This window comes from Helianthus annuus, chromosome 7, assembly GCF_002127325.2.
Source record: "Helianthus annuus cultivar XRQ/B chromosome 7, HanXRQr2.0-SUNRISE, whole genome shotgun sequence".
NCBI classification, from domain to species: domain Eukaryota; kingdom Viridiplantae; phylum Streptophyta; class Magnoliopsida; order Asterales; family Asteraceae; genus Helianthus; species Helianthus annuus.
In genome coordinates this window covers 121,836,283-121,851,189 of record NC_035439.2, presented here as the reverse complement: position 1 = coordinate 121,851,189, position 14,907 = coordinate 121,836,283, and the positions used below count along the sequence as shown (strand labels likewise).

Sequence of the window (14,907 nt, the reverse complement as noted above, 5' to 3'; positions counted from 1 at the left end):
GAGGGGTAGACTTGTAACATCCCGAATTTCCTAACTCATATTATTTAGCAAGTGAAAAATGAGACGCACATGCCACGAGACAAAGTAAAGTCTTTGATGCTCGATTTAGATTTAATATGACTTGAGGGGGGTGTTATGTAAATAAAGAGACTTGGATTTATTACTTTGAGAATAAGTTATAAAAGGGTGAATGATAAGGGGTGTAAAGTGTAAATTAGTGATTACATCTATATTTCTCAAACCCTACAACCGTATACCGAGGGGAATCAGTTCGTGAGTGCGACGGCGGAGAAAGAAGGTGCGGGATAAGAATAGGACGGCAACGGTGGTGGTTCAAGGTGGTTGATCTGGTGGTGTGCATGTGACTTCCAGATCGCGTCAAGTTGACTCCGCTTATGTAGTTTCGTGTTTGTTCCGTTATTTTTACTTGGCTTGCACGGGCTTTGTTAGGTTGGGGGTAATGATGTGTCTATGGGTGGTGATGAGCGGTGTTTACGGTGGTGACCGACGGGGTGGTGGCACTTGAAGAGTGGTAGTTAGGTGTTCGTGTATAGGATGTGTTCAGCCGCTGAAATCAAAATACAAGAGAGAGAGGGAGATTAAATGAGGAGGATGACGACGGGGATGGTTCTTGGCTCAATTGATCTTCTAAATCCCACCACAAGGTAACCTCTCGTTCCAATTATAGTGCTTCATGTTCGTTTTACATGAGATTTGTAGGGGTTTTTCTTTGGTTCTGTTAGTGATGGTAGAACGTGGAGGTGCACTGTGGCGTTTGGTGGTGGAGAAAGTGCGGGTGGTGGTGAGCGGCAGAATGGTGTAGGGTGGTGGAGTGCCGATGGAGATGACAATTGTAGTTGTGGTTGCGGTGATGTAGGATGGTATGCGATGGTGATAAATTATGTCAAGGTTTGAACTAAAATGGTGATGGCGGTTGTGTACGGTGTCGGTGGCCGATGAGGATGATAACCGCTGTAATGGTGCGGTTCATGATGACGATGCGGCAAAGGTGCGTGATGGCGTGTAGTTTCGTAGCGAAAATATTCGACTACGGGTAGATGACAATGCTGTCGGGTACCGTATTGGTAACGATGGGGGTTGATATTCGATTAAGATTGTGGTGGAGACAGAGGTGGTGCATGGCGGTTTCGGGTGAGCCACGACGGTGCGACGCGTGACTGTGAGGGCTATCATGGTGGTACAAAGTAGGTGATGAACCAGATTTCCATGGGGTTTCTGCTAGAGTGGCGTAGAGGAATGTTAGGTTAATAATGGAGTATGAAGAGTTGAGTAGGTGTGTGTGGTACGTACAAAAAAAGGATGGAGAAAATGGTGATGGTGTATGCATGGTGATTCACATAAACACATTTTAGGTGGCGAGGTTGCATGGGGATTGGGCTATTAGGAGGTCACGTTTTGGTGTTAGTGATTAATGCATGGTGATGATATTGGTGTCATAAGGGAACTTTGGCAGTAGTGGTTTTATACCATCATAATTTAATGTTGTGGTGAGGATTACACTACAAGAAATATAGATTAATACCGGCGACAACTTTAGGGGCGCCTTCAAAATTGTCGCCAGTAAAACCCTATCCGTGTCCAACTTTTTAGAATTACTCCCTGACCATTGATTTGAAAGCAATCCGACGGTCCAGCTTTTATCATCCCTTAAAGTGAATAAAACCCTTGGCGGGCAGCCATTCTCCCATTTCCCCCCCAAATCGTTCCGCCTGCCTCCCCCAAACCCCACGAAGCCACCACCACTAGAACAATCTGCAGTTAACCAGCCACCACCACCCTCCGGATACAGCTCGCCAACACCAGAACCTGCACTCACCTCCTCGGTGCTCCACAGCCGCTGCTGCACCTACAGGTTAGTTTCGTTTTCCTCTTTTTTATGGTGCTTGTTTTCATCTTTATTTGTTGATTGTTTTTATCCTTTTGTTGTGCTTGCTTTCATCACTGAACCGACGATTGATTTTGTTGTAGGTGTGGATTGTGTGCAATTGTAGGTATACGGTGGTTGGCTTGAGGTATCACCGTCAAATATTTGGTTAGTGATTTTGCATTGTTGTAATTAGTTTTTTTAGTTTTTTTTTATTTGATTTTGGTTTATTGAATTAGGTTTCAGGTTTTTGGGTATTTTGTTTTGTTCCTGAATTTTATTTTTAGATGATTCATGTGTTTTTAAGGTGAATTATGAATTATTTTTTGTGCTTTATTTTGTTTTGGTTAGTGCCCTGTATTTTTTTATTGGGTTGTTTTTTAAGGTGAAGGTTTTTGTTTGCTCATAATGAATTATACATTTTGTTGTGTATTGAATTTGATTCCGTGTTTCATTGTTTTGTATGGAGAATTGGTGCCCTAGTTTCTAACTTGCTTGTTTTTTTGGAATTTAGGGTTTTATTTGTCTTTTTCATGAATTTATAATGGTTTATGGTGTGTATGAAATGGGTTCCAAGGTTTCTAGTGATTCCACTATCTAAGATAGCAAAATTAGTTGACTTGGATTTTTCTGTCCCATGTGGCCTTGCAAGGTGGAGGCTGAAGTGGCAGTCGAGTGAGAGGAGGGATTACGTCGCTTAACCTGGTTACATGGCTTGACACTTGAGCTTTAATGGTTGACATGGATCTGCTATCTCAGATAGTAGAACCTAAGTTAATTGGATTAAAGTTTGCAGCCAACGTGGGGGAGTGATGGTGAGATCCGCCGTTTATGAAAGGTTGGTTAATGTTTCATATTAATATTTGATTCTACGTTAGATGGAAATTTCATGTTCTTTTTTTTTTTGCAGTGGGTTTGTTCCGAATTTATCAAATGCGAGAGGATTTGGTGATTTGCTAGGAAGTCAAATGCGAGACATATGAAAAGATCTTTCCTTTCAAGAACATTTGTGCTAGCAGAAAGGTTTGAACTTTTATGTTTTCTTGATTATATTGATTGAATTCGGTAAATGATGCGTAGCGGAAACACAAAAGATAAGGATGACTTTTTGAGAGGAAAATTGGAATATTATTAAAGGCCGGATGTTACTAAATCTCTACCAATAGGACCACACCTTAAAGCACTTGTAGTAGCACCAAAATCTCTAGCATTATTAATATTTTTTTCTTTGAGGTTTACTACTTTGAACGTATACAGTTATACAAACTATTCGATGTACATTTAAAAAGCAATTTAAGACATAAAAAACTGTAGAGTAAATTGCCATTTTAGTCCCCGAGGTTTGGTTCAAATTGCCATTTTAGTCCAATTAAGAAACGTAGAATCAAAAGACTGCACCGTCTTCAAAACAACAGTTCCTCAACGTGTAAGGCCCACAATAATCAAACTATTGCTAACAGGAATTAAATATGTAAAAGTCTTAAACCTTACAATCAAAATGAGTTTGGGTCAAAAATGGTTTAAGAGCAAAATAAGTTTTGGTCAAAATGAGTTTTGAGCAAAAAATGTTCGGGTCAATACATGTTTGCAGCAAAATAAGTTTGAGTCAAAATAGGTCAGTAAAAAACTATCAATTTGGTTGGGGTCAAAAATGGGCTCGGTCAATACGGGTTGGGAGCAAAATGTGCTCTTGATTTTTTTTCCTAAAATGGGTCATTTGGCACAGTTGGGTTATTCGGTTTGTTAGCGGGTGATACGGTTCGTTTCGGTTACGATCATGGGTACCGGTCGCCCTTGGTATTTTATTTAAGGTTGCATGAAGTAAGTTAAAGGTGCATGGTTCACGTAGATATTTGACAACTATGATTATACTAAATGTTTGGTAACTATGATTGTATAGGCTTACAATGGGTTCTCATTGTGTTATTTAACCGTTGCGTTTGCAGTCGTTAACCCGCTGTGTTTACAGCCCGTTTGCAGCCGTTAAATGGTTGCGTTTATGGCCGTATAACGGCTGCGTATGGGCCGTAAACACAGCGGTTTAACGGTTGCAACGCAGCGGTTATGCGCTACATTTACGGCCCGTTCGCAGCCGTTAAACGACCGTGTATGGACGTATAACGGCTGCGAACAGGCCGTTAACGCAACAGTTAACCGCTGCGTTTGCAGCCGAAACTTTAGTGTACTCGTATCCTCCTTTTATTCTTTTGCAGGTAATCTATATCAGGGTACACTCAACGGAAGATGGGGCATGGCTGGGTCTGAATGAAGAGAGGCCAGAAACTACCATCTTCCGACAAGTTAAGCCGCGGCAGGTGCTTTTCGATACATAACAGGTCCGCGAATCAAATTGTGGTTTAACTCATACAATGTCAAACATCAAATGTTTGTCATCCCCGCCACAACACGCGGGTTGAAAGCACTACTACTGTTTTAATATGGTGATATAAACAAACTGCTATGTAATTTTTGGTTGTTTGAATGTGAATTACTGCTTAATTCTTTGTATACTTAAACGTTTTGGTCGATGTATGTGGGTAACAATGTAATTAGTAGTAAAAATTTTTTTTCCTTTTTTTTACTTTTAGTGGCGACGTATGTCGCCCCTAAAAGTCACAATAGTGACGACACAATCTTTTTAGCGACGACAGGTGACCAATAGCGGCTGACCTATAGCGGCGACCTTTTAGCGACGACAGGTCGCCGCTAAAAGTCAATAGCGGCGACAAAAAGGACTTTTAGCGGCGACACGTGTCGTCGCTAAAGGTGCCTGTTTCTTGTAGTGTTAATTTTGCATGGCAATGGACGTGCAAGTGTGCATGGGTTTCGGGTTCACGAGTTGTTATGGGTCATGGGTGATCCGAACTCGACGGTGCTCAGGTTAGGGTTTTGACGTTAGATGTGGAGAAGTTGATAGGTTGGGTTATACGTTATCTATCAGAATAAACTGTAACCACGAGTTATTCAGTTATAGGTTTCGCTTGAGGACACGGTTCGAGACGATTAGCTTGTGGATATGGAAGCTTTGCAACCTGTGAGTTCTTGAGCCCACTCTTTAAATGTTTTTAAATATTTCGGGCTAATGTGCATGCTAAACTCGTATGATTATTTTTATGAAGGAAGTTGTGAAGTTCTTTTTACGTACCTATGAAATTTATATTTACTAGTATGGATTTTTTTTAAAGATGAAAAATAATTAGAATTATATATTTTTGTATACTTATTTGTGTGAAGGCGAGTATTGAGTATACTTATATATACTTATATTTATGTGTGTGTGTATAAATATATATATATATGTGTACTCTAGTCTATGAAGGGAAGATATATATATATATGTATATAGTGTGTAGGTGCGAAGCTACACGTACGATGGTTGAAGTATACACACACGTATGTATTTAATTGTAAGTTCATGATGCCCTTTATTTAATGTTTCAAAGTTTAGGGCTAACGGGCATGCTCGATGTATTAAATTGATGATAAACTTCTAAGATGTTTGTATAGTAACTTTCAAACTACATTTTAACTATACATGAGGATTATTTGCTTGCCCTTTTATGTACTTACGTGTGATGTGTTGGGTCATGCCACAACCAGGTCAAAAAGAGGAAGTCCCCTAACAGTTTATCTGTCCTTGGGGCAAGAGGAAGTCCCCTAGCAGTTTATTTGCCCTTGGGGAAAGAGGAGAAGAAAAATTCCTTTATCCCCTACTTTGTGTTTAGGATTTAAGGTGAGGAGATCTGTGTTCTGTACTCGACTCATTAAAAGATGAATTTTAATTATGAGTATAAAATAAATACATTTATTTATTTATGATTATCATGTAAATTTAAAAGATGAATTTTAATTATGAGGATAAAATAAATACATTTATTTATTTATTTATGATTATGATGAACTTTATTATATTGCATTAATATATATCTGAATATGAATTTGAATGTGTAAGTTTTGGGTATTGCCATGACTGGGTCAAAAAGTCCCCTAACTGTTTAGTTAACTTATGTGGGCAGAAGTAGTCCTCACAGCTTAACAGTCCTTGGGGCAGAGGAAGTCCCCTAACCGTATCTATCTGTCTGGGTGGGAAGACCCCTCACAGTTTAGAGGTCCTTGGGGCGAAAACGGTCCTTTTTCCTTACTTTGTGTTTGGCTTTAAAGGTCGAGGAGACCCATTGTTATGTGCTTGACCCATTTAAACGGATGTTTGAAGTTATCTTAAAGAATGTTTTAAGGAAGTTGATGTTTATTTAAGACGATGTGATGAAAATGTTTTACATCTATTTTTTTTATTTATTGTATTACAATATTAAAAAACTTGGATTCACTCAGCCTAGCTGACTTTTGCATGCATGTTAGATTGATTTCAGGTTAAATGGATGAACGATGACCTCTTGGATGTTGCATGAAGCTACTCGGCATTGAAGTTGGCATTTCTAGTTGAAGACGATGTTTTAAATAAATAAATTTCAAACATTTAAATTGTGTATTTTAGTTTGGATATTTTCCATGATTGGGAATTTAACTTAAAAGTTTTCCGCTGCGTACTCTTCAAATTAAGATAATAATAATAATAATAATAATAATAATAATAATAATAATTAAAATTTTCAAGTGTTTAGACTGTTTATGCAATGTTGTCCCAACTGTGAGACACCCGGATTTTGGGGTCTTACATCTAGGGAGACTAGGAGGATTAGTTGTTTGCTTTATGGTGACTTACATATTTATTTGATTTCATGTTGATATATGTGCATATGTGTGGTTGTGTTACAGACACCATGGTTTCTTCTTCCGACACAGGAGTATCAGACACAGTGGACCCCATGGCGGTTGTGTCAGACGATGAGATACCATCCGAGGGAGATGTTTTCACGTCAGATACCACGAGCACGGATGACGATGATTTTCAGCCTTTCGCTCTGCTAGACATCGGAGTTGAGGTTCAGTCTGCTGATGGCATTCTAGCTGGGGATCTCCCTCTTGCTGTGATCCCTGCTCCCGTACCACTTGCTGTATTTGATTTCATGTTGATATATGTGCATATGTGTGGTTGTGTTACAGACACCATGGTTTCTTCTTCCGACACAGGAGTATCAGACACAGTGGACCCCATGGCGGTTGTGTCAGACGATGAGATACCATCCGAGGGAGATGTTTACACGTCAGATACCACGAGCACGGATGACGATGATTTTCAGCCTTTCGCTCTGCCAGACATCGAAGTTGAGGTTCAGCCTGTTGATGGCATTCTAGCTGGGGATCTCCCTCTTGCTGTGATCCCTGTTCCCGTTCCACTTGCTGCTTTTCCCGTGGCGGATGTGCCACTCGATGTCGTGTCTGATGACGACATTGATCTTTTCGAGGAGGGTCCCCCTGAGGACGACTATGAGGGTGGGGCCCCGATTGATGATGATGCTATCCTTCCTATTGCTGAGGCCCCTGTAGAGGAGGCTCCCTCTGGTTCACCTGTTCCAGACTCGTTTGAGTCTGTGGGATCCGCTTCTTTGCACGACCAGGGCATACAGCGCCACTCTCCTGACGCCGACCCCGACATAGCGATGTCAGCTGCACCTGGTCCGTCACTCGAGTTTGAGTTTGATCATGAGATCGATGACGATTTTGATCCAGTTTTTCCTCCTGATTTCGATCCTGATCATGAGATCGAGTTTATTCATATGGACCAGCCCTTAGAGGCACCAGTGGCTCCTATTGATCCGCTGTTTGACATTCCTACCGACTTTGATATGGACTTTGTTGACCCTGGGCCTGTTATAGCACCAGAGCCTGTCGTTGACCATGACCCTGTTCTTGATGATGCACCAGCCATTGCACCGCCTGATTTGGATGCACCAGCCCTTGCACCACCCATTGTTGACCTACCCATTGTTGCACCACCAGTGGTGGATGATCCTATTGTTGATGCACCTTTACCTGATCCCGTGCCGGCATTGGTTGACTGTGCACCTTTCACCGCTCACATCGATCCTCGTCATGCTGACACCCGTAACGGGTGGATCGAGGATGATGATGACTATCCACCGTTTGTGCTACCTGTCACTCCTCCCGTAGCCCCTGTTTCTACACCTATTGAGATTCCATTATTTCCCCCACACACCTCTGACGCCCATCGCACTGACCTTCCTATCACGTTCCTCCAGGACATTCCGCCACCTCGTCCTGGGGAGGGTTCATCGAGGCAGCCACCTGTTTCTGTTCCACCTGTATTGGCATCTGTTCCTTTCATGTCTCAGTTCCCGCATACTGCACCATCCTTCGTACCTTCGGGCGAGCCATTTCTGTGGGCTTCGCCCAATGTTATGCCATTATCAGACCCGTAACACCCTTATCATGTGGGGTACACGACAGAGGACATACTCATCTCTCTACAGCTACAGCAAGACGTACTTAGTCGTCGCGTCCAAGAATTAGAGAGGACACCACGTCCTCCATGTCACTGTCAGACTCCTTTCGCCGCACCACACACTCCCCGTCTGCTTTCCCCTGATTCGGATGTTCATTTCCTTACATCTGAGCAGCAGATTGCCTATTTGCTGCGTGTCAGTCGTGCACTTGAGGTGGATTGGTTGCACATGCGCCGTTTGCTTTTCTCTCATTTTCCTCCTCCTCCTCCTCCTCCGTCATCAGCATAGATATTTTTGGTTTGATGCAGGTAGATCATTTTGGTGAAAAAGTCGCAATTGAGCCACCACACGAAGACTTTTAGGAGACCACACTTTTTGTATATGATAGGTGTAGTTTGACTTGTATTTGAGGGTGATGTAACCCTATGATCTTATTGTTGATGTATGATGTACTGTAAAACATGTAAAGCTATATTGTGGTCGTGATTAATGAAAGCTCAATGGCAACGTTCTCACTACATGCTTTGTTGAATTATTTGTTTTATTTTATAACATGGGATGTTATGTGGTTGGTAAATGTTATTATGTACGCATATTAATTACTTACTATGACATGACCAACATGATCATCCTTTAGAAGATGCCTCCAAACCGGAATGTACACATGCCTTCTACTGAGACGGAACTCCAAGGGATAATTGCCGCAGCTATCGCACAATACGCGGCCTCCCAAGCAGAGACAGCAGGAATACTTCGAACAACAACAACAACAACAACAACAACCCACCCAATGGTAATGTTAAGTCATTTGAGACACATTACGATACATTTGGATACTTCTAGCACATCTGCTAATACCATCTGTAAATTCTAACGTATGTGCAGGGTGCACCTACAAACAATTTCTCGACTGTAAGCCCGTGAATTTCGACGGCACTGGAGGTGCTGTTGCATTTGTCAGATGGACAGAAAAGGCAGATTCCGTCCTAAGGATGAGCAAGTGTGCTCCTGAGCAACAAGTTACCTACATCTCAGGGCTGTTTCTTGATGGTGCCCTATCGTGGTGGAATCTGCAAGTGCAAACCTTGGGAGAAGCGGCGGCATATGCGTTAACATGGAATGAGCTGAAGGAGCTCATGAGAAGGAAGTATTGTTCGCGAGCTGAAATACAGAAGCTAGAAACTGAGTTCTGGCACCTGAGAATGGAGGGTCCCAAGATTGCAGAATATGTTCAGAGGTTCCATGATTTATCCCATGTGGTGCCGTACATGGTAACGCCCGAATTTAAACGTGTTGAGCGCTTCATCTAGGGATTGGCCCCCCAGATCATGAGCATGGTGACCACGTCCAAGCCTGCAACAATTACTGAAGCCATTGATCTCAGGGTGGCACTTACTAAGGAAGCCATTTGATTGAACAAATTTTCAAATTCCGAACCAAAGAAGAAGGAGACTCATGTGGAGTCGTCTGGTGAAAACAAACGAAAATTTTCCAACTTCAAGCAAGGCACCAGCCGTGTGAGCAAGAAGGGTGAGTCGAGCACACCGGCCAAGGCCACAACCGGTGTCGAAAACAAAGTGAAGGGTTACATGGGCACTCTGCCCAAGTGTGATACATGCCAATACCATCATCCCGGCCCGTGTAGACTAAGGAAATGCGAGTCTTGCAGAAAGACTGGCCATTCAAAGGAAACATGTTGGGTTAGTACCAGTGCTGGTCGTGGAAATCAACGAGGTCATGGAAATGGGAACAGGAACCGCCAACAAGGAGGAAATGGCGGGAATGGAACCCGTGAAAATGTTGGGAATCGAGCTGGTAACCGGGGAGCGAATGCCAATCGAGGCGGAAATAGAAATGGGAATGGGAATCGTCGAGGACCGGGGTGTTTTAACTGTGGAGACATCGGGCACTTTAAGAGGGAATGCCCGAAACTGAATCAAGCCCGTGGGAGAGTATTCAACATTGGAGCAAGGGAAGCGCGCCAGGATCCAAGCGTTGTCACTGGTACGTTCCCTATAAATCAACGCTTTGCATCTGTTCTGTTTGATACTGGTGCCGATTATAGCTTTGTATCATTAGAATTTAAGAATATGCTTGGGATAACTGCTAGTAAGTTAGACGTTCCGTACTCGATTGAACTGGCTAATGGGAAACTAGTTGAAACGGATGAAGTCATCAGAGGATGTGTGATAGAACTGGGAGGACACGAATTTACGCTTGACCTGCTGCCAGTCGAGTTGGGAAGCTTCAATGTGGTAGTAGGGATGGATTGGTTGTCAAGCAACAAAGCCAAGATTGTTTGCCACGAGAAGATCATCCGCATCCCAATGGAAGATGGCGAGACAATTGTGGTTCACGAGAGAAGCGTGATACGCCGCTGAGGATCAATAGCTGCCTAAAGGCTCGAAAGTGTTTGAGGAAGGGATGTATTGCCTTCTTGGCACATATCGTAGATAAAGAAGCCACTAAGCCAATGATGGAAGACATTCCAGTCGTAAAGGAATATCCGGAAGTCTTTCCAGAAGACTTGCCAGGGGTACCGCCACAAAGACAAGTCGAGTTCCACATTGACTTAGTTCCAGGCGTCGCGCCTGTGGCTAAGGCGCCCTACCGACTTGCGCCTTTGGAGATGCAGGAGCTGTCAACGCAACTTCAGGAGCTATTAGACAAAGGATTCATCAGACCAAGCTTCTCACCTTGGGGAGCTCCAGTTTTGTTTGTTAAGAAGAAAGACGGTAGTTTTCGCATGTGTATCGACTACCGGGAACTAAACAAGTTGACAATCAAGAATAGATATCCTCTGCCGAGAATTGACGATCTGTTCGATCAACTTCAAGGTTCAAGTTTCTACTCAAAGATCGATCTGCGATCAGGATATCATCAGTTGAGAATCCAAGAGGAAAGTATTCCCAAGACTGCTTTTAGAACTCGATATGGACATTACGAGTTTCTGGTGATGCCGTTTGGGTTGACAAACGCGCCAGCCGTTTTTATGGATTTGATAAACAGAGTTTGTAAGCCATACCTCGACAAGTTCGTGATTGTGTTCATTGATGACATCCTGATCTACTCGAAGACGAAGGATGAGCACGAACAGCATTTAAGAGCTATTTTGGAGCTACTTAAAAAGGAGGAGTTGTATGCCAAGTTCTCGAAGTGCGAATTCTGGTTACGCAAAGTCCAATTTCTTGGACATGTAGTTAATGGAAATGGAATTCATGTGGATCCCACCAAGATTGAAGCAATCAAGAATTGGGAGACTCCGAAGACGCCAACCGAGATACGACAATTCTTAGGTTTGGCTGGTTATTATCGAAGGTTCATTGAGGATTTCTCAAAAATCGCTCAACCTTTGACTTCCCTCACCCAGAAAGACAAGAAGTTTGATTGGGGAGACAAACAAGAAGAAGCATTCCAGTTGTTGAAGAACAAACTTTGTGACGCACCAATCTTGTCGCTACCCGAAGGAACGAACGACTTCGTGGTATATTGCGACGCCTCGTGTCAGGGTTTAGGCTGCGTGTTGATGCAGCGACAAAAAGTTATAGCATATGCGTCACGCCAGTTAAAGGTCCACGAGAAAAACTATACCACACATGACTTGGAATTAGGCGCGGTGGTATTTGCGTTGAAAATCTGGCGACATTATTTGTATGGCACGCGATGTACAATCTTTACTGATCATAAGAGCCTACAGCACATATTTGACCAAAAGGAGCTTAACATGAGGCAAAGACACTAGGTTGAACTATTGAACGACTATGACTGTGAAATCAAGTATCATCCAGGGAAGGAGAATGTGGTCGCCGATGCCCTAAGTCAGAAGGAAAGGATCAAGCCCATAAGGGTTAGGGCTTTGGAGATGATTGTCCAGACAGATCTCTGATTGCGCATTCGTGCCGCGCAGAGAGAAGCTCTCAAAGAAAGGAATATTGAAGGTGAATATCTCCGTGGGATGGAGAAGCAGTTGGTACCAAACGAGGAAGGAACTTTATGCTTCATGAAACGAATTTGGGTTCCTCTGTTTGGTGGATTGAGAAAGGTCATTTTCGATGAAGCTCACAAGTCACGGTACTCGATTCATCCGGGAGCGGATAAGATGTACCAAGATCTTAAGGATTTCTATTAGTGGCCAAGGATGAAAGGCGATGTTGCGGTATACGTTGGTAAATGTTTAACTTGCGCTAAAGTAAAAGCCGAATACCATAAGCCTTCAGGTCTTCTGCAGCAACCTGAAATACCCAAATGGAAATGGGAACAGATTTCAATGGACTTCATAACAAAATTGCCAAGGACGCCCAAGGGCCACGATACGATTTGGGTGATAGTAGACCGTCTAACGAAATCTGCGCACTTTTTGCCAATCAGGGAAAAAGACAACACGAGTAAACTTGCTGAGATATACACGAGAGAGATCGTTGCACGACATGGAGTGCCTCTCTCAATCATCTCTGATAGAGACGGAAGATTCGTGTCAAGGATTTGGCAATCCTTTCAAGAAGCATTTGGTTCTCAGTTGAATCTAAGTACAACTTTTCACCCGCAAACAGATGGACAGAGTGAACGAACGATTCAGACACTAGAAGACATGCTGCGAGCTTACGTAATGGATTTAGGTGGAAGTTGGGACACTCACCTACCATTGGTCGAATTTTCATACAATAACAGTTACCATGCAAGTATTCAAGCCGCACCGTTCGAAGCTCTCTATGGACGCAAATGTCGATCACCGCTTTGTTGGGCTGACGTGGGTGATACACAACTAGTTGGTCCGGAATTGGTCCAGGAAACGACAGACAAGATTGAACAGATCCGAGAGCGCATCAAGGCGGCTCGCGATCGACAAAAGTGTTATGCGGACCGAAGAAGGAAACCTCTAAAATTCGAGGTGGGAGATATGGTTTTATTGAAGGTTTCACCCTGGAAGGGTGTGGCACATTGGCCCATTCAAATTTCTGCAAAGGATTAGGCTTGTAACATACAAGTTGGACCTACCTGCTGAACTTAATGGTGTTCAGGATACATTCCATGTATCAAACCTGAAGAAGAGTCCAACACAAGAGACAGTAGTCATTCCTGCTGACGAAGTTCATATCAACGACACACTCCACTTCATTGAAGAACCCGTCGAGGTTAATGATTGGAAGATTAACAAGACACGCCGGAGTAGCGTCTAACTTGTCAAAGTCTGATGGAATGCACGACATGGCCCAGAATTCACATGGGAACGTGAGGATCGTATGAAAGAGAAGTACCCACATTTATTCCCCAAGACCCCTGCAATTAGAAGCAGAACCTAAAATTTCGGGACAAAATTTTCTTAACGGGGGGAGAATGTGATAACCCTCACAATTACAGGTATCTGTACACTTAATTAATAATTAATTTGTGCTTAATGACTGTGCTTGATTACAACTGTTGATTTAACTGCTTACTGATTTCTGTTACATACATATATATGCATCACATTTCATACTGTCACTCTATTTATTACACACAAACCTTAGTGACAAACTTGATGCATAAAGCACGGTTAGCACAGTGACTGGATAACCCAGAGACATGCTGACAATGCCAGCACCTAGACAGACAATGTTTTTAAGGCCAGTATGAGCCAGAGATAGAATACTACACTAGTAGGGAGTGTAGGGAAGTGAGTACCATAAAACTGTGTCACTAGGTGATAGTTATAGTGCCGGGAGTGCCTAAAACACACTTTAAATGCAGAATTCTACACTTTTAAACAAAATTCAGCATTTAATTATGCTAGTAATGTGCAAAAACTTGACAAAATGGTCCTAGATACTTTCCAAAGTGTCAGGAATTAAATGTGTCACAAAAAAGTATTATAAAAGACACATTGCGGATTAAATAAGCACTTTAATGGAACAACACCCAACCGAACAACCGGACTTTACCCGGAACACAAAAATATTGTTAAACATATTGTTTTTATTTTTCTAAGCTAGTTAGGGTCCCCGAACACCCTAACACACTATATATTTCATAACACAACAAAACCCACTAACTAAACCTTTGATCTCTAACCAAATCCCTAACTAATACTTACAACCCAACTAGGCACCCCCCCCTGGGGACGGTCACAAGGGTGGTGTCCCACCTTTGATTTTTCTTGAATTATTTATTGGATTATGTTTAGTACTAATGAAGCATAAGACACAATGGTTATTGGAATGTTGGAGGTCTATTTATAAATCCACAAGTCTAACATCCATTCATCACCTTCAACACACATCATACTTCAAACTCTTCTCTCCCTCTCTCCTTGGTTCGGCCGTGAGCCACCACAACCACCATCATCATCTTCAAGTTCATTCCATGCAATCTTTAGTGATCCAAAGGTGTTAGTGATCATACAAACAAGCTCGGTGTGTTCAGAAGCTCAAGGACCACTCTCATCTTCTTTTATCCACCACTTTTCTACACTTGAACTCCCCTAGCCTTGAGCTAGTGGTAAGAACTTAGATCCTTGAATTTTACATGTTGTTTAAGTGGTTAATGATGTTTAGTGATCAAAATGATAAGAACTTTAATGAATCTTATGAAGAAGTCTTGAACATAACCTAACTTAGTAATAAAGTATGGTTAAAAGATGAAGAAATCATGTTATTCATATGTTGTGATGCTTGTTGAATA

The 14,907-nt window shown here is 42.4% G+C and overlaps 1 protein-coding gene and 1 long non-coding RNA gene across 5 annotated transcripts; both read left to right on the top strand.

Annotated features, from left to right (window-relative positions):
• Positions 1-291: 291 nt before the first annotated feature.
• LOC110885299 lies at positions 292-6,430 on the top strand. Of its 4 annotated transcripts, none has more exons than XR_002562072.2 (8): positions 292-1,873; positions 1,990-2,053; positions 2,538-2,723; positions 2,796-2,908; positions 4,099-4,200; positions 4,854-4,919; positions 5,486-5,618; positions 6,245-6,430. It is a non-coding gene; the product is annotated as an uncharacterized LOC110885299 (long non-coding RNA). The 4 variants fall into 4 exon arrangements; XR_002562069.2 differs by having other exon boundaries at positions 293-1,873; positions 4,099-4,221; XR_004862551.1 differs by lacking the exon at positions 5,486-5,618 and having other exon boundaries at positions 297-1,873.
• A 236-nt stretch (positions 6,431-6,666) lies between these two features.
• LOC110882024 (calphotin-like) lies at positions 6,667-8,226 on the top strand. Its single transcript, XM_022130132.1, has 2 exons — positions 6,667-6,844; positions 6,950-8,226. Exons 1-2 carry the CDS (start codon positions 6,667-6,669, stop codon positions 8,224-8,226), a joined length of 1,455 nt encoding a protein of 484 aa, XP_021985824.1.
• The last annotated feature ends 6,681 nt before the right edge of the window (positions 8,227-14,907 follow it).

What these genes read in the sequence shown, in the direction of transcription:
- LOC110882024 (XM_022130132.1), top strand. Translation starts at nt 6,667, where the DNA reads ATGGTTTCTTCTTCCGACACAGGAGTATCAGACACAGTGGACCCCATG. An exon ending in TGAGGTTCAGTCTGCTGATG is followed by an intron (nt 6,845 to 6,949) that starts GCATTCTAGCTG and finishes GTTGTGTTACAG; the next exon opens with ACACCATGGTTTCTTCTTCC.